At 51.4% G+C, this 19,355-nt stretch overlaps 7 protein-coding genes across 7 annotated transcripts; 4 read left to right on the forward strand and 3 right to left on the reverse strand.

The window, feature by feature from the left end:
• Positions 1-250: 250 nt before the first annotated feature.
• PHYSODRAFT_533158 (hypothetical protein) lies at positions 251-1,567 on the reverse strand (the record flags this gene model as incomplete). Its single annotated transcript, XM_009540243.1, has 2 exons — positions 251-746; positions 801-1,567. The coding sequence occupies 2 exons, from the start codon at positions 1,565-1,567 to the stop codon at positions 251-253; spliced, it is 1,263 nt and encodes a 420-aa protein (XP_009538538.1).
• Positions 1,568-3,065: 1,498 nt separating this feature from the next.
• PHYSODRAFT_532588 (hypothetical protein) lies at positions 3,066-4,384 on the forward strand (the record flags this gene model as incomplete). Its single annotated transcript, XM_009540244.1, has 4 exons — positions 3,066-3,230; positions 3,389-3,436; positions 3,471-3,777; positions 3,855-4,384. Coding segments are annotated over 4 exons (1,050 nt in total), but the record flags the coding sequence as incomplete, so codon positions are not given.
• Positions 4,385-7,698: 3,314 nt separating this feature from the next.
• On the forward strand, positions 7,699-9,653 carry PHYSODRAFT_251482 (hypothetical protein; the record flags this gene model as incomplete). The annotated part of the gene is made up of 3 exons (XM_009540245.1): positions 7,699-7,709; positions 8,101-8,695; positions 8,775-9,653. 3 exons carry the CDS (start codon positions 7,699-7,701, stop codon positions 9,651-9,653), a joined length of 1,485 nt encoding a protein of 494 aa, XP_009538540.1.
• A 1,123-nt stretch (positions 9,654-10,776) lies between these two features.
• On the forward strand, positions 10,777-12,584 carry PHYSODRAFT_307457 (hypothetical protein; the record flags this gene model as incomplete). Its single annotated transcript, XM_009540246.1, has 3 exons — positions 10,777-12,160; positions 12,227-12,274; positions 12,316-12,584. The coding sequence occupies 3 exons, from the start codon at positions 10,777-10,779 to the stop codon at positions 12,582-12,584; spliced, it is 1,701 nt and encodes a 566-aa protein (XP_009538541.1).
• A 783-nt stretch (positions 12,585-13,367) lies between these two features.
• On the reverse strand, positions 13,368-14,062 carry PHYSODRAFT_356163 (hypothetical protein). Its single transcript, XM_009540247.1, has one exon. It carries the CDS (start codon positions 13,770-13,772, stop codon positions 13,464-13,466), a length of 309 nt encoding a protein of 102 aa, XP_009538542.1. The 5' UTR covers positions 13,773-14,062; the 3' UTR covers positions 13,368-13,463.
• Positions 14,063-14,366: 304 nt separating this feature from the next.
• PHYSODRAFT_533187 (hypothetical protein) lies at positions 14,367-15,748 on the forward strand (the record flags this gene model as incomplete). The annotated part of the gene is made up of 2 exons (XM_009540248.1): positions 14,367-15,091; positions 15,157-15,748. 2 exons carry the CDS (start codon positions 14,367-14,369, stop codon positions 15,746-15,748), a joined length of 1,317 nt encoding a protein of 438 aa, XP_009538543.1.
• A 1,145-nt stretch (positions 15,749-16,893) lies between these two features.
• PHYSODRAFT_532772 (hypothetical protein) lies at positions 16,894-17,421 on the reverse strand (the record flags this gene model as incomplete). Its single annotated transcript, XM_009540249.1, has 1 exon — positions 16,894-17,421. A coding segment is annotated over one exon (528 nt), but the record flags the coding sequence as incomplete, so codon positions are not given.
• Between the last annotated feature and the right edge of the window lie 1,934 nt (positions 17,422-19,355).

The following is a 19,355-nucleotide window of genomic DNA, read 5'->3' on the forward strand; positions in this document are numbered from 1 at the left end:
ACGAAACCTGTGCGTCTGGTCATATGCGGATTCGGCCGTGACTCGGCATGCACGTCCCCGACCGGTTGATCAGAACTTTTCAGAGAATTAATGGCAAGAATGACATGATCATGCTAAAGCTTAGTTACATCCAATGAGTTTGATTTTGTATCAGCAAACGTCACAGTGGCCGTTGAGCTTGCGAATGGTCGGTAGAACATCTCCATCACAACCAGTTAACTACATAAGCTCAAGCTTAGCCACGATGTTTCTATGCGATGTGATCACGCCCCTTCAGCGCTTTGACTCCAACCAACCAGTGTTTGTTCTGCTGGAGCAACATCGCAAAAACGGCAAGTAGTAGAGCAGCAGCTGCCATCCAAGTGAAGCCCCCTACCGAGCTCCATGATGTAGCGCTGGCAGCACGCTGCTCGAGTTTCAAGCTGCCCTCGATCTTATAGACGCTTCTGATGTATGCAACAATGTCCTCTTCACTCAGCTGTGCCGGATCTAATGACAGCGGCTGATCAGTGGCAGTGTAGCAGTTGGGGCAGGACAAGTTCGTAGGCCACCTAGGTTTGCCGAGGACCTTGTTGACGGTGTTGTGCATCGTCCAGATCCAAAATGCGACGGCATGAGGCCCATCGTCGTCCCTCAGCGCCAATTTGTCGATGATACTCTCGGGGTTTGCCTGCAGGAAGTGGCGCTTGCACTCCTCACAGCCGAAAAAGTGTTTGACGACGAGACGGATAGCAGACATGATCTCACTCGGCTTCAACTGCGTCCCGGTCTTGACGTCACTGACCGTCAGGCTGTGGAACAGCCCCCACAGCCCACAAGTGTACGTTGTACACAGCGCCAACTCGTCTTTCGACAGGAAGAGGTTACGAGGAGAGCTCATCGCATTGGCCGTCGTTTTCCACTTTTCCAGCTTCTCTCTCCACTCCATCTTCCCCCACCGCTCCTTTTGCTTCATCTCGTTCACAAGAAGAGCAAACGCCGCTCGGTTCTCCTTCATGGGGAACGACGCCGCCAGCGCCGATACCCACGCGACCGCAGCCTTATACCTCTGTCCATCCAGCACCGCCGTGCCCATGAAAAACCCGTCTTCAAAGGTAAGCAACGTCGTTGCGGCCGCATCCTTCAGCCTTTTTCGCTGAATCTCCGCGGACCGGTCATCGTGCAAAGGCTCCACGGGGTCTCCGAACTTGAACTCCTTCTTCTTCATATCGTCCCGAAGCGGGTTCTTGGTATACACCGTATCGATATCAATGCCTGATTGCATATTGTTCTCGTGCAGAGTTTCCTCGATCCACCTGGCCACCTGACGGGCGTACACGTGTCGAGCATGGGGCATGACGATGGCCTCGTTCGTCACGTGGTACATCTTGACGCCCGGGTACGAGTGCACGTCCTCTCGGTCGCAGATCTCATTCTGCTCAGTGCAGTCGACCGCCCCCAATTGGACGGTGTTGACGTCGGCGTAGACGCCGGCCACCTCCTCCCACTGCGGCGCGAACTGGCGGCAGTGCGGGCACCAGGGCGAGTAGAAGTCCACGAGCCAGACCGTCTGCGAGTCGTTGAGCATGGCGTCGAAGCTGTCGACGTCAAAGGATTTCACCACCTTGGACGAGGCGAAGAGAGGACCTCCGTCGGGTCGCATGCGGATGGCGGACGCTGATGGCAGCGACACGGAGGCCGCAAGCGCGAGCAGCAACGTCTTCATGGTGGTGGCGATTGCGCGCGTCGAGCAGTGACTTGGCCTCAGTATGCCCTCTCTGGTTGTGGCAAAATGTGGCGAAATGGGGTGCGGAGCACCGGCTATTTGTGGCGCACAAAAGTTTCGCGGGTCATTGCGTATAAAACCCGAAAATAAAAGGGTATCACCTGTTTAAATGGCTCGGGCCAAGTTTCGCGGGTCCGGTCGAAACTTGGCCGACCCGGCCCACTCCACCCGCTCCGCTGCCGCATTTAGTGCCTAAGTAAAAGTGGAGCGTTTATTTTTTATGGCCTATTTATGGCTAAACTACCGTGGCTACCCACTATTGAGAATTTCTCAATAGTTTCCAAACATTCACACAACGTAACCGAATCTTTACAATGGAACATTTACATTAGAATATCACCGAAACTATAATACTTTACCGCAAATCGCATGCACTTCTCCGGTCCGGAAAAGAATTAACAGTTCATATAATCGACCATAATTCACGTTCTACTACGCCAACAGAGCTGTAATTGGCCTTGACGAAAAGCCCTTTGTCTGCTGTATCGCACCGATTGTTTCCTAAATGCGTTTTCCCGCCATTGCGGTCTGTATCGGCCAGTTTAAATGGTCGAATTTTGGGTTTGTTAGGTTTAAATTCTCAGCGTTATTAAAAATGATCAGATTTGAGCGTAAAAATACTCTTTAGAAAGGTGAAAGAGAGCTTATTTGTGTCTTATGTCGCCATAACCAATCGAATCTTCCAACGCCTGAAAAACAGCCAATCATGTTTGAGTTTTTTTCATACAAATCACTGATGTTGGCTTTTTGTCCAATGAGAGATGGTACATCAGTGCATAATAGGGTACTTCGACCAATCATAAATCGATTTTTTGAGGTTGTTTTATGAAAAAACCTAACTGTTAATTCTTTTCCGGACCGGAGAAGTAGTGAGCTGCACCCTCATATGAGCTGCACCCTGATATTAGCCAATTAAAAAGTGTTGAGCAGCAGTCCCTGAATCGCATGTAGACTCTACATTGTAGAGAGATGCACAAGCCCCAAACCAACCAATTAGCCGCAAGTCTGACGGCACCAGCATTGTATCACAGACATTCGGCTTTTGCCATGACGCGCGTCAAGCCGCGCCCTGTGGGCAGACCGCGCCTCGGAGGCAAGGGGCGCCACCACATGAAGCACCTAATTAAGGGTATTTCAGTGGAGAAGAAGGAGAAGAAGCTGACAGCTCTCGCGTTCTGGGCATCTGCCCCTCTACCCAAGATGCGCAGTACTAGTGCGCACTTCTGGCCGAAACTAGCGCCGGAACGCTACAATTCAAGCGCACCATGATCCAGCGCTGGCGAAGGGACTCAGCCAAGCTCGAGGCAGCTCTAAAAGGGTCCATCTAAAGGCGCGAAGCGTTGGGGTAGGGACCATTCTCTCTGAATCTGTTGAGCTAGAGATCGTAGCATGGATTAATAGCCTTAGACAGGAGGGGGTACCCGTGTCGCCCCGAATGCTAACTTTCCAAGCTCAGCGGATTGCTGTGGAGGCTGGTGTCGCCTCCTTCAGGGCGTCGGACAAGTGGATCAAGAGCTTCAGAGGTCGCCATCGTCTGAGCATGCGGGCGCCCACACGCCAGGGCCAAGTCAGTCCTGCGGATATTGAAAAGGTGAAGGCGGATTTTGCAGAAGAGGTTGTAAGATGGCGCGCCAACTGGGTATCAAGCGCATTTACAATGCCGACCAAACAGTTTTTTATTTTATTTAACAAAGCTAATTCGAAGGTGTGTATGTATGAAGCTGCTTTATTTGAATATTTGCCAATGAAGAAAATAATCAATGCCCGTAGTGCTAAAACGGTTTGGGCCAAGTGCGCGGGGTATTCAAAAGAACGGGCAACTGTGATGCTGTTGGGGGACTCGAACGGGGTCAAGCACACGCCGTTCGTCGTGTTCAAGATGAAGCCATCCAAGAACAAAGAAACTGTCGAGACCAACAACGAGAAGCGCTGTGGGTTCGGTGTTCGGACGTGGCCGGAAATCAAGCGCATCAAAGAGGAAACAGGACTGCAGATTTACACGAACGAAAATGGTGGGCTCATGCTGTGAAGTTATTGTGATGGGATTCTATGATACTAATTTTGATCATGGTTTGGTTTTGTATGCTAGGCTGGTGGAATACAGATCTTTCGATACGATTTCTAAAGTTTCACTTTTGCAACCGGTCATTCTCAGAGGAGCCCATCCTGCTTCTCTGGGACGACTTTAGCGGACACTGGACTTCGGAAGTGCTTCTCTACGCTGCTTCGATCAAGGTCGTTTTGATTAAGGTTCCGCCGAACGCCACCGCCGTCTGCCAACCGACAGATGCACCATGGAACTTCCCATTCAAGTGGGGGCTCCGGAAGCTGTGGCTCGACGACATGCAGGCGCAGCTAAACCAGCCGCGCCCAGAGGGCGAGAAGTTCAAGCTGGAACCTCCAGGACGTGCCGGAATGTGCAGGTGGGTGCGTCGTAGCTGGAATGGGCTAAACACCGACACTATTGCGAATGGGTACAAGAAGTGTAGTTTGCAGCTGAGCGACGAGTGCCTCGCCGCGGCGTCGCTGGTAGATGAGCTGCAGCAGCTTTCGTTGGCTGGACCAGTTGTGGACGCTGACCAAGACGTCGACCACATTATCGAGGAAGCTGTCGTGTAATGCAAATAGATCGGTTTTCTGTTTTTTATGAGTCGTTTGAATATTGATTTTGGAAGGTTGTACCTTGCTCATCGAAAAGCAGGAGCTAAAGGCTCCCACAGTACCTGCCACAATATCTGGATGGGCTCACACTCGAAGAAGCAATGAGTGGCGGTTTCGATAGCGCGGCAACCATGGGCCATGGGCCATGGCGGTACAGCTGTTCAGCACTAGAAGGGTTTTGACGAAAGGAGGATGCAGCTCAACGATTTTCGAGCGTGGCTGAAAGTCTTAGCGTTGCGCTGTAGCGTGCCATGATACAATTGTGCTGGCGCCGTTGGAGGTAGGATGTATTTGGCTCAGCAGGGCATAACCATCCATTTCTATGCCTTTTGATGCAAAACCCGCATATCGAAACCACGACAAGGACTTCAACATGCCTTGCGGTCTTGCTGCCAGTGATACCCTAGAATCAGCGAGGCAAGCATCAAATCGACTTAACCCCTCCAGACCGGAGCCTCAAAACTTTTTCATATGCAATTAGACTTGACCTATGTATATAAAGGGATCGGGTTAGCGGCAAGCGAAAGGCTGAGATTTGCAAAAGTGTGTAGAGCGGTGCTAAAACTGCCGTATACTGCCTTTTGTTAGCCAAAGTCACAGAGCTAAGCTGCATAATACCGGTTACAAAGGAAATGGACAGGGCAGTGGCGGAACAGAAGATGCGCCCACCGGCAGTGCACCTTGTTCTCACTTTCTAAATTTTGGAAAATCAAACTTCCTATACCGTTTATCATATACGGAGTTGGGGTGTCACCCCTAGCTGGTAACGCGATCACATTGGGCTGGTAACGCGATCAAAGGATACGCCTCTGAGCGTTTTTTGTTGTATACAATTTTCTATTGAAGCAAGCATCCAGCATCAACAGCTGCTTGAACACACGTCTAGCAGCAAGACACTGCTCATAAACTGAAGTCGAAGGATGCAAGTCAAGATCGGCCTGCACAAACATGATGCAGGTTGAGATCGGCGTGCGCGAAAACAGGAGATTGAAGCTGCACTACAGTGGTAAACAGAGTGCTTACTGAAAAACAACACGCATGCAATCAGCATTATTCTGTCTTTATACAGCCTAACATCAGAATAATATTCAGCTTAATTAATTTGGCAATGTGCGACAACTTTTGCTCGACGCAGAGATCCGTGGAGTGTCAGGCAAAGCTCTACCGTCGTTGTGCTCGGATGGTGTTGCCTTCAATCAGTTTATCATGTAGGCATTACTTGGGCCACGTCTCAATAGGTCGTAGCCGCATCTCGTACATGGCGCTGGGCCAGCATGAAGAGAAAACCAGACGTCTTCAGCCGCACTTTGTTATGCCCGCCTGCAACCCGTCATGAACACATAGGCGACTTTTACGTTTTAGCACTTGGTACTTTGTCACTAGCTGACACGCTACCCGAGCATGGCGCGACCGGGAATCCCTTCGCCTAAGAACGTATGCTGTAGGAACTAAGTCGGCTCATGGAATGCTAGGATAAATTACATTGTTTTTCAGTGTGGATATACGCTGTTACTTAGAGGCTAAACGGAACAGCTTCATTTCCGTTGACCATACACAACCATCTTGTGAAATAAGAAGTCTTTCCGCCTCGTTGACACTCCGCGCAGACTTGGACGGAATTGCTCGCCAACACTTCATCTTTGCCCCCGGTATTGTTCAAACGTTCTTGACACACTTAATCCAGCTGCAATCCATCATTTTCGTCATCCGGAGCGCAGCAAGGCTCCATGTCTTCAGCGAAGTCGATCGCGCCAGTCTCAGTCGTTGTTGTTTGCTATCAACTTGTTGACGAGCCCGCTAGCTTCATCAACGGGGCCTGCACAGCATATTCAGAGAAATGTTCAGTATAAGATGCAGCTTACAACACAGTATAGTACCTACATGCAGGATAACATTCAACTTACCCGACTCGCCCAGCGCTGAAACCGCACTTGAATGATGATCAGTTTGGTTGCGTCCGCAGTAGCAGGGTACTCTCAGTCTCAGCCGCATAATTCATCCGACTGACGTCGGCGGCGGCAGCGATACGAGCATCACTAGCTGCGCAAGCTGAAGCAGGGCCAAATCCGGGAGGGAAGCTGTAGCAAAGTCGAAGAAGGTGAAAGACTGGTTCTGTAGTATGGATTCCGAGTCGAGAACTGCATACAGATCATATAACCGCCTCGGAGATTTTTTAGTTAGCATAAAACAATGCAACCATACGAATTGCGTTGGACTCACCCAACGATTCATCGCCACAGATACGTCTACGCCGTTGGTGCTGCTTGCGTCGCCTTCAGACCACAGGTAGAAGTAGTGGTCGTCCAGCCCGTGCCTAGCCTTGCTCTTGCAAGCTATCATCACAGCAGTTAAGCGCGATCTTCCCCGCACAGCTTCTCTGTCGATGTGTGCCCCGCGCGCGCAAATTCTCGAATGAGGCCCGTTTTCAAAAGGCGGCGAGCGGCAAAGTGCTGAACCACTCGTTTGGAGTGTCCCAAAAGCCTCTAGCATTATATGCAAATCAGTTGCAGTACGGGGAACCTGCTAGATCCCATATTTTGAATTTTGAGAAATTGTCCGTCCTTTCCTATGTTGCAAAAGAAAGGCGCGAACAGAAACCCGACAAAAGTTAATCTTAAAGTTTGTATACCATGTGGCGAGGGAAAATACAACCCATACAAACTTCAAGTCAAAAATCGCTTAAACTGCATATATGCAGTTTAAGGAAAATCCTAATCCAGCGTTATGCAGCAGCCGGGCTGGAGGGGTTAACTCAGTGCGGCACCTTCCTGTCACTGTCTCCAATCGCATGGCCAGTGGAAACAATACTTTAGGATCGAGAGCGTGCCTCGCTATTAGTGTGTTGGTGTGTACTAGAGTACTCATCGCTCAAATGGATGATGGGATAGATGATGGGATAATGCTGGCGCGCACAACTTGTCAGTTGCAGACTCTACACCACCTCAACGCCGTTGAGTCAACGGAGGAAAAAAAAAACAAGGACAAGACGGAGACGGGCCGCTCTCCACCGCGCGTCCAGATTGAGCACGGAAGTAGAGTGCCCACAACGAAGAAAGGGACCAGCGCCCAAACTTCAAGACATCCAGGTTTTGCTTACACACTCCCGCAGCTTGACCTCGCTGAAACATACTGCCAAGCGTTTGTCGTTCAAGACCAATGTATCTACGTTTCGTATAGCCCGCTGGGTGCCGAGCAGAATACCATTTACATTGATCATGTCGTGCTAGTTCTCCGGCATGAATATCCTCTGACTGCTCAGCTATGTCAAGAATATGACCACTCGGTATGATTACGTTGTCTTAGTCAGTACACGTGGCCCCTTCAAGATGCTGTAGCCGACTCTTAACCGGCAAATTGCCGGCAGCAGTCCTATGCGCCCCACTAATTCAACCACGTCAAAAGTGGTGACACGGTATTCGAGGGTGCCTATGCTATCAACCGCCAATGCAAGCCTTGCCGATGTGACGTTTGACTTACGTGCGGTGACGAAGACCACCAACGAAGTCAATCGGGTATCAAGTGCCAGATCCCCCACTTCTCACTTTGCGAACAGCTGCAACCACATAAACTACATACCAAGTCTTCGTTTACCTTGGGCCGACGGTTCACTTCGGGCTACGCACGCTCGGCCTCGCCTTCTGCTGGGGTGTGGCTTTCGTTACCGCTAGCGATAGTTGTGGCGACACTACCGCCGCAGCAACCGCTAGTCCATCGCAAGCTGGAACTTCCTCAAGCAGCGCGGGCAGTAGCGCCAACTCGACGACCAAGTGCTTCCCTTCGAACTTCCTTTTCGGCTCCGCGACGGCGTCGTACCAAGTTGAAGGCGCAGTGAACGAAACCGGTCGCACACCCAGTGTCTGGGACGAGATTTGCGGTACTTCTTCGTTCCCGAACTGTGCTAACGTGGCCGACGACTTCTTCCACCGCTACAAGGACGACATCAACACGATGAAGGGCGACGGGTACGGCTCCATGCGCTTCTCCATCTCGCGGTCGCGCGCCATGAACTGGAACAGCACGCTCCAGCGCATGCAGCCCAACCCGGAAGGGCTCGCCTTCTACCACTCGCTGGTGGATGAGCTGGTCGACAACGGCATCGAGCCCGTGCTGACGCTCTTCCACTGGGATATGCCCATCGAGCTGTACTCGGCCGGAGACTTCCTGAACGCCACCATCATCGACCACTTCACGGACTACGCGCAGCTGATCTTCTCGGAGTTTGGGCAGAAGGTCAAGTACTGGTCCACCATCAACGAGCCGCTCTCACATGTACATCTTCTACATATACGCGGGGACAGACAGCGATGAGTATGAGGCAGCGCACACTCTGCTACTTGCCCACGCCGAGATGGTAGCTCTGTTCCGTAGTCTCCAAGAGCAGGGCGTCGTCCAGAGCAGCGCTCGTATCGGCCTCGTCCTCTCTGGATTCGGCATCCCTTACGACGACACCAACGACGCGGACGTGGAGGCAGCCGAGCGCTACAACCAGTTCAACTCCGGCTGGTTCCTGGCTCCACTTACGACGGGGGACTACCCGCCCATGATGCGCGAGCGTGTGGGCAGTCGACTCCCCAACTTCACGGACGAAGAAGCTGCTCTCGTGGGGTCGTACGATCTCATCATGGTCAACCACTACTACTCGAACCTCATCACGTACTGCGACTCGGAGCACTCGGCAACCAACTGCTCCAGTCTCGCGGAAGGATACTACGCGGACATGGGGGTCGACCACTCGCAAGTGCACCCAGAGTCGGTCATCGGCTCGGGGAGTCTTGCCAACCCCACTAGCTGCACCGACCACTTCGGGTTCCCGCCCAGCTACATGGCCTACATCCGCTGGGCCAACGCCTACGACACGAGCGCCGACATGCTGCTGACCGAGAACGGCTGGTGCGGCAACGAAACCATCGACAATCAGGACCAGCTCTGGTACTACCGCACGCACCTCGAGATGGTGCACCGAGCCATCTACGAGGAGAACATCCCCATCATCGGCTACACGGCCTGGAGCTTCGTGGACAACTACGAGTGGGGGTCCTACGCGCCTCGCTACGGCCTCTACTACGTCGACTTCCCGGACAACATCGGCGACAAGGACGTCTACTCCGTTCCGTCGACGTATTTGAACCGTACGGCGCGCACGGCAGCGAAGTGGTACGCGAACTTGGCGACGACGGGGTGTTTTGAGTCGGAACCGGAAGACGAAAAGTGGCTGGCTTACCTGTAGTACACCTCAGTACTGCTCGAATGGGGCTGACACATTTGGTGTAGTTGAATCTTCTAAGCTAATGACTTACCCAGTGACCATATCGTGCTTCTCACATTAGATCCATTTAGTAGGCGATGTGTCTTGTTCTCCAGCCCGATTGATACCAATGAGACAAATAACGAGAACTTGAACACGATAATATCTGTATGGCTGGCTCCTGGGAGGGACTGCATTAGACTCCACTACGCATTCAAGAGTCTTACAAACCCGAACGTAGTGCGAACATTTTCCTTTTGTCCATCAATGACAAGTGTTTCTTAGGGCCTGGTCGGGGAATGATCGTCTCAGTCTCGCTCCTCTCCGGTAAGCCTACCCCTAAGGTGAACCGAGCCGATGTGGTCGGTTGGCTGGAGACCGTCTTAGTTTTGGTGTGTCAAGCTGCTCGACTCAGCACCATCACACTCGAGAACTCGCAGCCATGGAAGGCACCCTTACTGCTCAAGCAACCTTCTCCTCAAAAGAGTGCTCCTTCATAAATCGATCTAGCTCGAAATCTTTCAGCTCCTGACGCAGAACACCACAAAGCCGTAGAAACGTAGCTTGGCTACACCTGAGATTCTGTCGAAACCACTCGTCGTAGACCGCGTCGTAAAGCATAGCCTCAAACTCTAGCGGTGTCAGGGTAAGGATGTTCTGCTTTGGGTTCGAAATTGCCCACACAGTGGTGTGGACCGCCGTCGCGAGAGCCCCCGTGGCCGCAGCAACTGCAGCAACGATGCTTTCGCTCTGCACCATCGAAACGCAGTGAAGACGCTCGTCTCCAAAGTGAGACTGGTGATTTAGTCGTCAGTCTGGAGACGATGAACCTAGCCGATCGAGCTAATAACTGGCCAATCAAAAATAAGAAAACTTAGGCCTCTTGATAACCTATGTATCAAACGCGACCGTACCGAGAGCTCAATTTTTACTGTAGGCCCGCCAGGAATAAAAGATAAAAAAGAGAAAAAATGAACGATCGAATCTAACCGTAAGCAACGACTACAACGACAGCCAAGCTCAGGACGCCGATGGATTTTTGACAACGACGTGGAGCTCGAGTATTCGTGAAGGCACGCCTGGCAACAGTATTCTCAACACGATCATGAGAAACTTGCTGGCCACCACGGAAGATGTTCCGACTTGGTGCAACAAGAGTAATGACTACTCCTATCCTTTTAAGCAGATAGCAGCGAGTTACGGGTTTCCGGCACGAAGTTGGCAGCAGAATGCTCTTTCGACGGCGTTAGAGCCCAGTTGTGTGCTTACTCTGCCCATGAACGCTGCTGCATCCGAACTGCCATCGGATACGGAGCTCCCGATGAATAAGTCGATTGCGACTAACCTTGCAGCGTACGCGTTGTTAGTGAGCAACAACTTTCTCGGCTGGTGGGGAGAAGACGACGTGGCGTGGGGTCATGATTGGTATCTTTACTACAAGGATCGTACGGATTCTTTCGCTATGGCGGACCACTTGAATCTAACGGAACATTTCTCCGGAGAGGTATCATTCCTCGCCAACGTACACGAAGTTGTCGCTGACTACTTCCGCAAGACAGCGAATGCCAGCACTACGAACGATTTGGCGAAAGTAGAATTTGCACACGTTGACTTGTCAGACACTATGGTCTTCGACGCTCTCACGATAGAGATTTCGACGCAGAAAACTGGGAAGCAGGCCAACAATTCATCGGATTTCTACGAATCCCTGAATTCCGTCTTGTGTAACCATGACGCTTGTCTACTGAACGATTTGGGAGAATTTATTGCTAACGGAGCCTCGACGACAATCTACCCACGCGTGCAGGCCCTGGCCATTTGTTTGAACGAGGCTGGGGGCGAAGATCTTGTGGTGGACTTCAACTATTGGCGTGCAAACGAGGTGTTCCAAGCCTGTGAACGGCGCTCAAATACGTCTATGATTATCGTCAGCATCGGTAAACGCCTGGAAGGGGACGCGTTTGAAAGACGCCCGGCAAATACAAATCCTGGGGTCTCCATAGCTGGCCAGTTGAAGAATGCTCGCATGGTTTACTTTCTTACTGTTGGCCGGCTTTCGTGGACACCGGAAGATCTCTCTGATGTGTTCAGTGCAGAGTGCCTGGTTGAGAGTGGCTGCTATGGCATTCAATTTCCGTTGGACAATGGTGAGAATACTTCTAGAGCCGAAGTTCTGGTGTCTAGCGCACGTGGGGTTCCGATAAACTTGCTCAACCCGATCAACCTGAACGAGTTGTTTTTCCAGCACTCTGTTAGTATCTCCCAATGGAAAATATTGGTCTCCACCGTTGACGAAACTCGAGGTGCAGAGCTGGTAGCAGAGACTCGACCGGCAGTGGCCGTTTTGCCACGCAATTTCGAAACTGTCGATACATCTTTTACAGCTTACATGGAAGAGGAAGGCTGGAAGTTCTGCGAATTGTTTATTGACAAACACCTCACGCATGTGGAGAAAACCATCTATACATTGAGCGCGCGCTTCAGCCAGCGTATACGGCCGGGTTCTTCTTCATATTCCAGAATGGCGTTGTTCAACAGCGTATATCATTGAACAGTTCTACTTCGCAAGTTTCCCTGGAATTTTCGGGAAACATTCAAGATATGTACGTTCAAGCCTCGATCCCAACGACCAACTTGGTTTTAGCTGTTGCAGGATGCGTGGTGGTATTAGTATGTTCGATTAGCATCGGAAAGCTTGCCAAGAAGGGAGACGGGCTCTTGCTCGACCACGGAGCAGCAAGCACTGCGGCTGAAGCAATGGGGAATCAGGACAAGTTTCCTCATTTCCTGTTGCACGTTCAGCTCCGTGAAGAAGCTGCAAGAGGTCTACCAGAACCCGTGCTAGACTCGCTTCGCGTGAAGAGCATGGTTTTGGTAAATAGATCGGGCGAAACGCAGCAATTCAATCTTTGAGAGAATGACTTCATCGGTTTGCAGACACCTAAGGCGCAACCACTGTAATCCCAATTGGACCTCGCCGAGTCCCATGGCCAACTCGAGCTAAAGCTACTAACTTACAGCTAACTTGGCTCGAAAGCGAGTTGCTTAAAAAAATGCTTACATGCATATCACCTATAAAGCAACATCGACAAACATAATACATGTACTGCCTATGATATAGCCTCATGAAATAAGTTGTTTTTATTTCTATGGACAGGGTGGGCGATGCACTTCTGATGATGGAGTGGCTCAGGAGTTACCTCGTTATGTTGGACAGGAAACAGAGGCATGCACCCATCTCGCAACTTGGCGACGACGGTCTGGTGAGGTAGGGTGAAGCTTAAGAAAAAGAAAAAGTAGGTTCTGATGAAAGAAAAATACCGTCGCCGCTCGGTCGCTTTCAATGAATATCCCGTTCAGCTCGCAGCACTGGCTGCCAATATTGCCTATTGTATTCGTGGCATGGCTAATGCTGAAATCTATGAATCTATGAATACCCCAATGACTTTCGTCTCAAAATACAAGTTAGTGTGAACCTTGGCACGTTAGTTTTATCGGAGTCCATTACGTCGACTGTCCATGACCTCGGCCTCAACGTCAGCGCCTCCTGCATCCAAACTCGAAAGCATCAATAATCTCTGTAAGGCAAAGTCGTCATGGCTTGTTAACGCTTGATACGCTGTCCAAGTCGGTCACTGTGGAGGAAAGTACTCCATTGAACGGTTGATGTCTCTACACCTTTGCCCAGCCTTAGTTGTCTAATCCGCATCCAAAGTTGTCAGCTTTTATTTTGGGTGGGAACGAGGTACCCGAATTAAGGGGTACCACTCTCCTTAGTGCAAGCGAAGTCGTCTAATCCCCAATCAAAGTTGGCACTGACCAAAAGCTACACATGCCACAGTACACATGCACAGCATCAAAGTAAGCACCGATGGGCTTCTGCTCGCCGTACACCATGTCCTCGCTGCGAGTTGTGGCGTTGACGAACTTGGCCGCGTGCAGCTCTATCTTCTGCACCATGTGCTGCGTGATGTTGGCCATGTTCACATGAGCTGCGCGCTCGAGAATGCGCTTGCGCGCCTCGGTCTTCATGATCGGCTGGTCGTCGCTGATGAGCAGTGGGCTCAGGAACTCGGGCACGTACCTAAAGTGCATGTACATGTAGAGCAGTACGCGGATGATACTCTTGATGCGCGTTGTGTACTGTGGCGTGTGGTCATACTGCTGCTAGCGCTTGCGGCCACCGCTGTTATTGCTTCTGCGCAGCGCGCCGCCGGACATTATCGTTGGCTCGCATCACGTTGTCGCTCATGGCTGAAGCCGTCGTCGCGCAGTCCCGGCAGATGCTATAGCACTCGTGCGATGTTGGGTAGATTGAGGAGTGAGCGCGCCACGCACGAAGTCATGGTCAACTTCGCGCGCGCGGGAACTTCACGTCAGGTTCTCGTCAGTTCCGACAACTTTGATTGGGGATTAGACGACTTCGCTTGCACTAAGGAGAGTGGTACCCCTTAATTCGGGTACCTCGTTCCCACCCAAAATAAAAGCTGACAACTTTGGATGCGGATTAGACAACTAAGGCTGGGCAAAGGTGTAGAAGAATATTCTCGTGAAACCTCGTTGACTCGCGCGCTATTCATCACCATTGGTACGCCACTAGTCGTCGCTGCTGCTGTACTGCTACAAGAAACAATTCCGCTCCAAGATCCGGCAGCTGGCTGGAAGGTCAACTATGGCTTTGGAATAGCTACAGCGATGGTTTGGGTATTTCCCATTCCATTCTGTATATTTACTCTTGGTGGAGTGAGCTCATCAATCATATTGGTGTATATCCGGGTTGTCTCTGGTCACGCTTTTAGGGAACTACTCGCCAAGCACGAGCTATTACGAGGAGTGAAGAAGATTTTGGTGTTGCAGGTGCTGCTGTACGTGGCACACCCTTTATGCCAAGTGCTTTTCACTCAAGCAACCCACACAGTCTACGAGCTACCAGTACTTCTGCTGCTTCCTGTATTCAGGATCGTGGCCAAGAAGATCTTTGCCATGACGGCTTTGCACAAGGAGGATATGATCCCTGTCTATGTCGTCTTCACTGTCGACTTTTTCGATGCCCTGTACCTCGCCACGTTCATGCAGAGCTTATCGATGAAAACGCTCACGGTTATAGTGGCTATCGATATCGTGCAATCTGCAGTGGAATTGCGGGAACTCCACCAGCGAACTCTTTGCATCATTGCTCGTACGCGAACAGTGGCCGGTGGTATTACTCCTAACGCGTCCGATAGCGGCACTTTGCTGGAAGCTGTCCGGTCGCTGTGCTCCTCTTCTCTGGCGCTACGGAGGCAAGTTCGCGTCGGGATAAGCATTCGTTCTTGTATTGAACATCACATTTCCTCGGAGAACAACAAACTACTAACGGCTCTCGAAAATGCTTACCAACCGGGGGCTACCACGAAACTATTTGATCAGTTGCCGCGCATGTCCCGCTTCTCACCGCAAACATCATCGATCCCATTGAACCCGTTAATACGAACGCGCTTCGCAGCAATTTGGTAAAGCCTCGCCCGACAATAATGGCCAGCCACAAAAATCCACGGACTGATGATATACCTAATATCATAGCTTTGGGCCAGGGAAGACCTAGAGTGGACAACTCCGTTGTTCTTAAAGACGCTCTCGAGGTGCTGTTTACGTCAGAATGCCTCGTGTTGACCGAGTATGTGGAGATAATCATCCCCGTGGTGTACGGCGTCTTCATTTCGACGATGGTCCACCAATCCAGCGCGCAGTATCACACGGAAATGGATGGAGTCTCTCTTGAAAATGTCGACGTCATGGTTTTAAGAATGTTTCTGTATGCACTCTTGGAGCTCGCATCGTTTGTAGCTCTCGCGCTGATCATGAAACGGAACTGCGGGATCAATGCACTCTATCAGCTTGCGTTTGTGTTGGAGAAGCAGATGATGTTCGTGCAATCAACGCTACTGATATGGGTATTGATGACACTGACATTTCGCGTTGTACACTTCGGTAAGTCTGTATATTTATTCAACATTCAGAGAATTCATCCGGTTGCGAGCTTATCGAGGTCTGTGATCTACCAGGTGTCGATTTTACCTTTCAATTCGAATGGATAAAACATAATTGAAATGTCTACGCAACGAGGGTGGGGCACATAGTGAAGGTTTGGACGGGAAAAGCTCACTGTTTTGTATGTCCAAACGATTTTCTGCTTAAGCTACTCCTATCAACAAGTTTCGAGATAAACCCGCTAAATCATTCCTCTGAAAGTGGTAATGCAGAAAGACTAGCCAAATGTGAACACATCAACTCTCAGCCCCATTCGAGCAGTACTGAGGTGTACTACAGGTAAGCCAGCCACTTTTCGTCTTCCGGTTCCGACTCAAAACACCCCGTCGTCGCCAAGTTCGCGTACCACTTCGCTGCCGTGCGCGCCGTACGGTTCAAATACGTCGACGGAACGGAGTAGACGTCCTTGTCGCCGATGTTGTCCGGGAAGTCGACGTAGTAGAGGCCGTAGCGAGGCGCGTAGGACCCCCACTCGTAGTTGTCCACGAAGCTCCAGGCCGTGTAGCCGATGATGGGGATGTTCTCCTCGTAGATGGCTCGGTGCACCATCTCGAGGTGCGTGCGGTAGTACCAGAGCTGGTCCTGATTGTCGATGGTTTCGTTGCCGCACCAGCCGTTCTCGGTCAGCAGCATGTCGGCGCTCGTGTCGTAGGCGTTGGCCCAGCGGATGTAGGCCATGTAGCTGGGCGGGAACCCGAAGTGGTCGGTGCAGCTAGTGGGGTTGGCAAGACTCCCCGAGCCGATGACCGACTCTGGGTGCACTTGCGAGTGGTCGACCCCCATGTCCGCGTAGTATCCTTCCGCGAGACTGGAGCAGTTGGTTGCCGAGTGCTCCGAGTCGCAGTACGTGATGAGGTTCGAGTAGTAGTGGTTGACCATGATGAGATCGTACGACCCCACGAGAGCAGCTTCTTCGTCCGTGAAGTTGGGGAGTCGACTGCCCACACGCTCGCGCATCATGGGCGGGTAGTCCCCCGTCGTAAGTGGAGCCAGGAACCAGCCGGAGTTGAACTGGTTGTAGCGCTCGGCTGCCTCCACGTCCGCGTCGTTGGTGTCGTCGTAAGGGATGCCGAATCCAGAGAGGACGAGGCCGATACGAGCGCTGCTCTGGACGACGCCCTGCTCTTGGAGACTACGGAACAGAGCTACCATCTCGGCGTGTGCAAGTAGCAGAGTGTGCGCTGCCTCATACTCATCGCTGTCTGTCCCCGCGTATATGTAGAAGATGTACATGTGAGAGCGGCTCGTTGATGGTGGACCAGTACTTGACCTTCTGCCCAAACTCCGAGAAGATCAGCTGCGCGTAGTCCGTGAAGTGGTCGATGATGGTGGCGTTCAGGAAGTCTCCGGCCGAGTACAGCTCGATGGGCATATCCCAGTGGAAGAGCGTCAGCACGGGCTCGATGCCGTTGTCGACCAGCTCATCCACCAGCGAGTGGTAGAAGGCGAGCCCTTCCGGGTTGGGCTGCATGCGCTGGAGCGTGCTGTTCCAGTTCATGGCGCGCGACCGCGAGATGGAGAAGCGCATGGAGCCGTACCCGTCGCCCTTCATCGTGTTGATGTCGTCCTTGTAGCGGTGGAAGAAGTCGTCGGCCACGTTAGCACAGTTCGGGAACGAAGAAGTACCGCAAATCTCGTCCCAGACACTGGGTGTGCGACCGGTTTCGTTCACTGCGCCTTCAACTTGGTGCGACGCCGTCGCGGAGCCGAAAAGAAGTTCGAGGGGAAGCACTTGGTCGTCGAGTTGCCTTCACTGCTGCTGCTGCTGCTGCTGGAGTCAGACGTTGCTGCTACCGCAACGGAAGCAATCGCTGCAGTCCAACCGAGCGCGCGAAGTCCCATGTGAAGCATCGATGACCACCAGCGAGGAATCTTGGGATGTGTGCGAGCCGCTACAAATGTGGAAGTGAGATCTGTCGTTGGTCTCTTTAGCGTGCGTGGGGACAGCACCATTGGCGATCTTCCAGCAGTGCTAAACATTATGTCTTCAATGCTTACGCCAATGAAGGTCTCTCTGCGTGTCGTGCCCTCGGACCACTTCAACATGTAGTTGTGGTTGAACAAAGGCTTGAATACTACACACTCAACTCAACTTCAAGGAGTCATCTTGGCCGACGAACAACTTATTCGTACAAACAAGGCCATGTAGTTGATTATTTCCCGATAACGTAACTATGGCTGATCATGAGTGAGACGATACATATACATTGCACAGACGGTAACCACACGAGGAGCGGCCAATGCTTGAAAACTGGCCTTCTCTAGTTGGAGTTCCCTTCAGCATATTTATGGTATTATTGTTTAAAGTAATCTTAGCCAAAATCCACATCAACCTAGGTGAATTTCTCTGCTAACGATTGTTTTAATACCAGCATTCTGCGATTTGTTCAGGGTTCTGGCGTTTTCGTCACAGTCTTAGCTCCACTGTCACCGGCGTTAACAAGATACGTTTGCGTTGCATCCTCCTTGTCAGCGAAAACCACATGTTCCATCCGAAGCTAGTCCAGTGCAGGCCGTGCTGCACCCCCGCCATTGTCGTCCCGTAGATGCATTCGTAGCATGAATGGAGGGAACTTGTTCTGGTTGGTGAGCGCTTCCACTGCCGTCTCGGCCGAGCCGTTCTCAATAAACTCTTCGCAGTTCGTCAGCGTGGCGATCACTAACCCGCAGACCACTACGAGCGCACAACTGGCGACCGCGAGTAGCAAACTCGTAGGCATAGCTTACTTGTTGAATATAGCCTCGCGAACTGCCGACGAGCGGCTTTATTTTACTGTGGAGGAAATCAAGCTAGAGAATTTCACCGATCACAGCAGAGCTACTGGAAAAATAATATTGCAGTTTGATCGTTGTGAGCTTCTTCTCATAAGGAATCAACGCTGAATGCTAGTAGGAATTAGTGTCTAGGTAAGATGCAGTGTCATTCATGAATTAATGGACCTGCTTCCAATGACACGAAAGAAGCCTCGAACCTATTTTGTGGAAATCTCGAATCGTTGCGTTTTGTCACTCTTGCCAACGAGCTCCAATTTGTCAACGCAAAGGGTGTTCAGCCCATTTCTGGAACAGACCCCACTGTGGTATCTCGGAGTTGCAGCTGCAACATGAAGGGAGGGAATTTCGCTGGGTTCTCAATCGCCTCCACCACCGTAGCTGCCGTACTGTACTTGAGCAACGCTTCTTCGCATCGTTTACCGTGCAAAGCAATGATGACAGCGCCCCCGATCATTACCAAGCAGCCAAGCGCTACGATACCAAAGCTGAGGGGCGGGATGGAGGCTTGGACAAGCATTTCTTGTACATTTCCCGAAAAACCCAGCGACTTCTTTGAAGATTTGTCCGTCACATTTACTTGCTTGAAGGTCAGCGCGTTCTGAAAGATGAAGAAGAACCCGGCGGCATACGCTGGCTGAAGTGTCTGCTCGATGTAGAGGTGGTTCTTTTCAATGTTGTTCAGATAATTGTCGATGGTCTTCTCACAACTTATCAGTCCATCAGACAGCATGAAGGATTCAAGGTCCCACTCAACCCTCTTGAAATTACGCGGCAAAACAACAAGCGCGGGTCTGGTCTCCGTTAGTAGCCCCGCTCCTCGATTTTCCTCAACAGTCGACGCCAACACTTTCCATTTTGACGAGCCCAAACTCTGATAAT

The sequence above is a fragment of the Phytophthora sojae genome (genome assembly GCF_000149755.1).
Source record: "Phytophthora sojae unplaced genomic scaffold PHYSOscaffold_15, whole genome shotgun sequence".
Classification (NCBI taxonomy): Eukaryota; Oomycota; class Peronosporomycetes; order Peronosporales; family Peronosporaceae; genus Phytophthora; species Phytophthora sojae.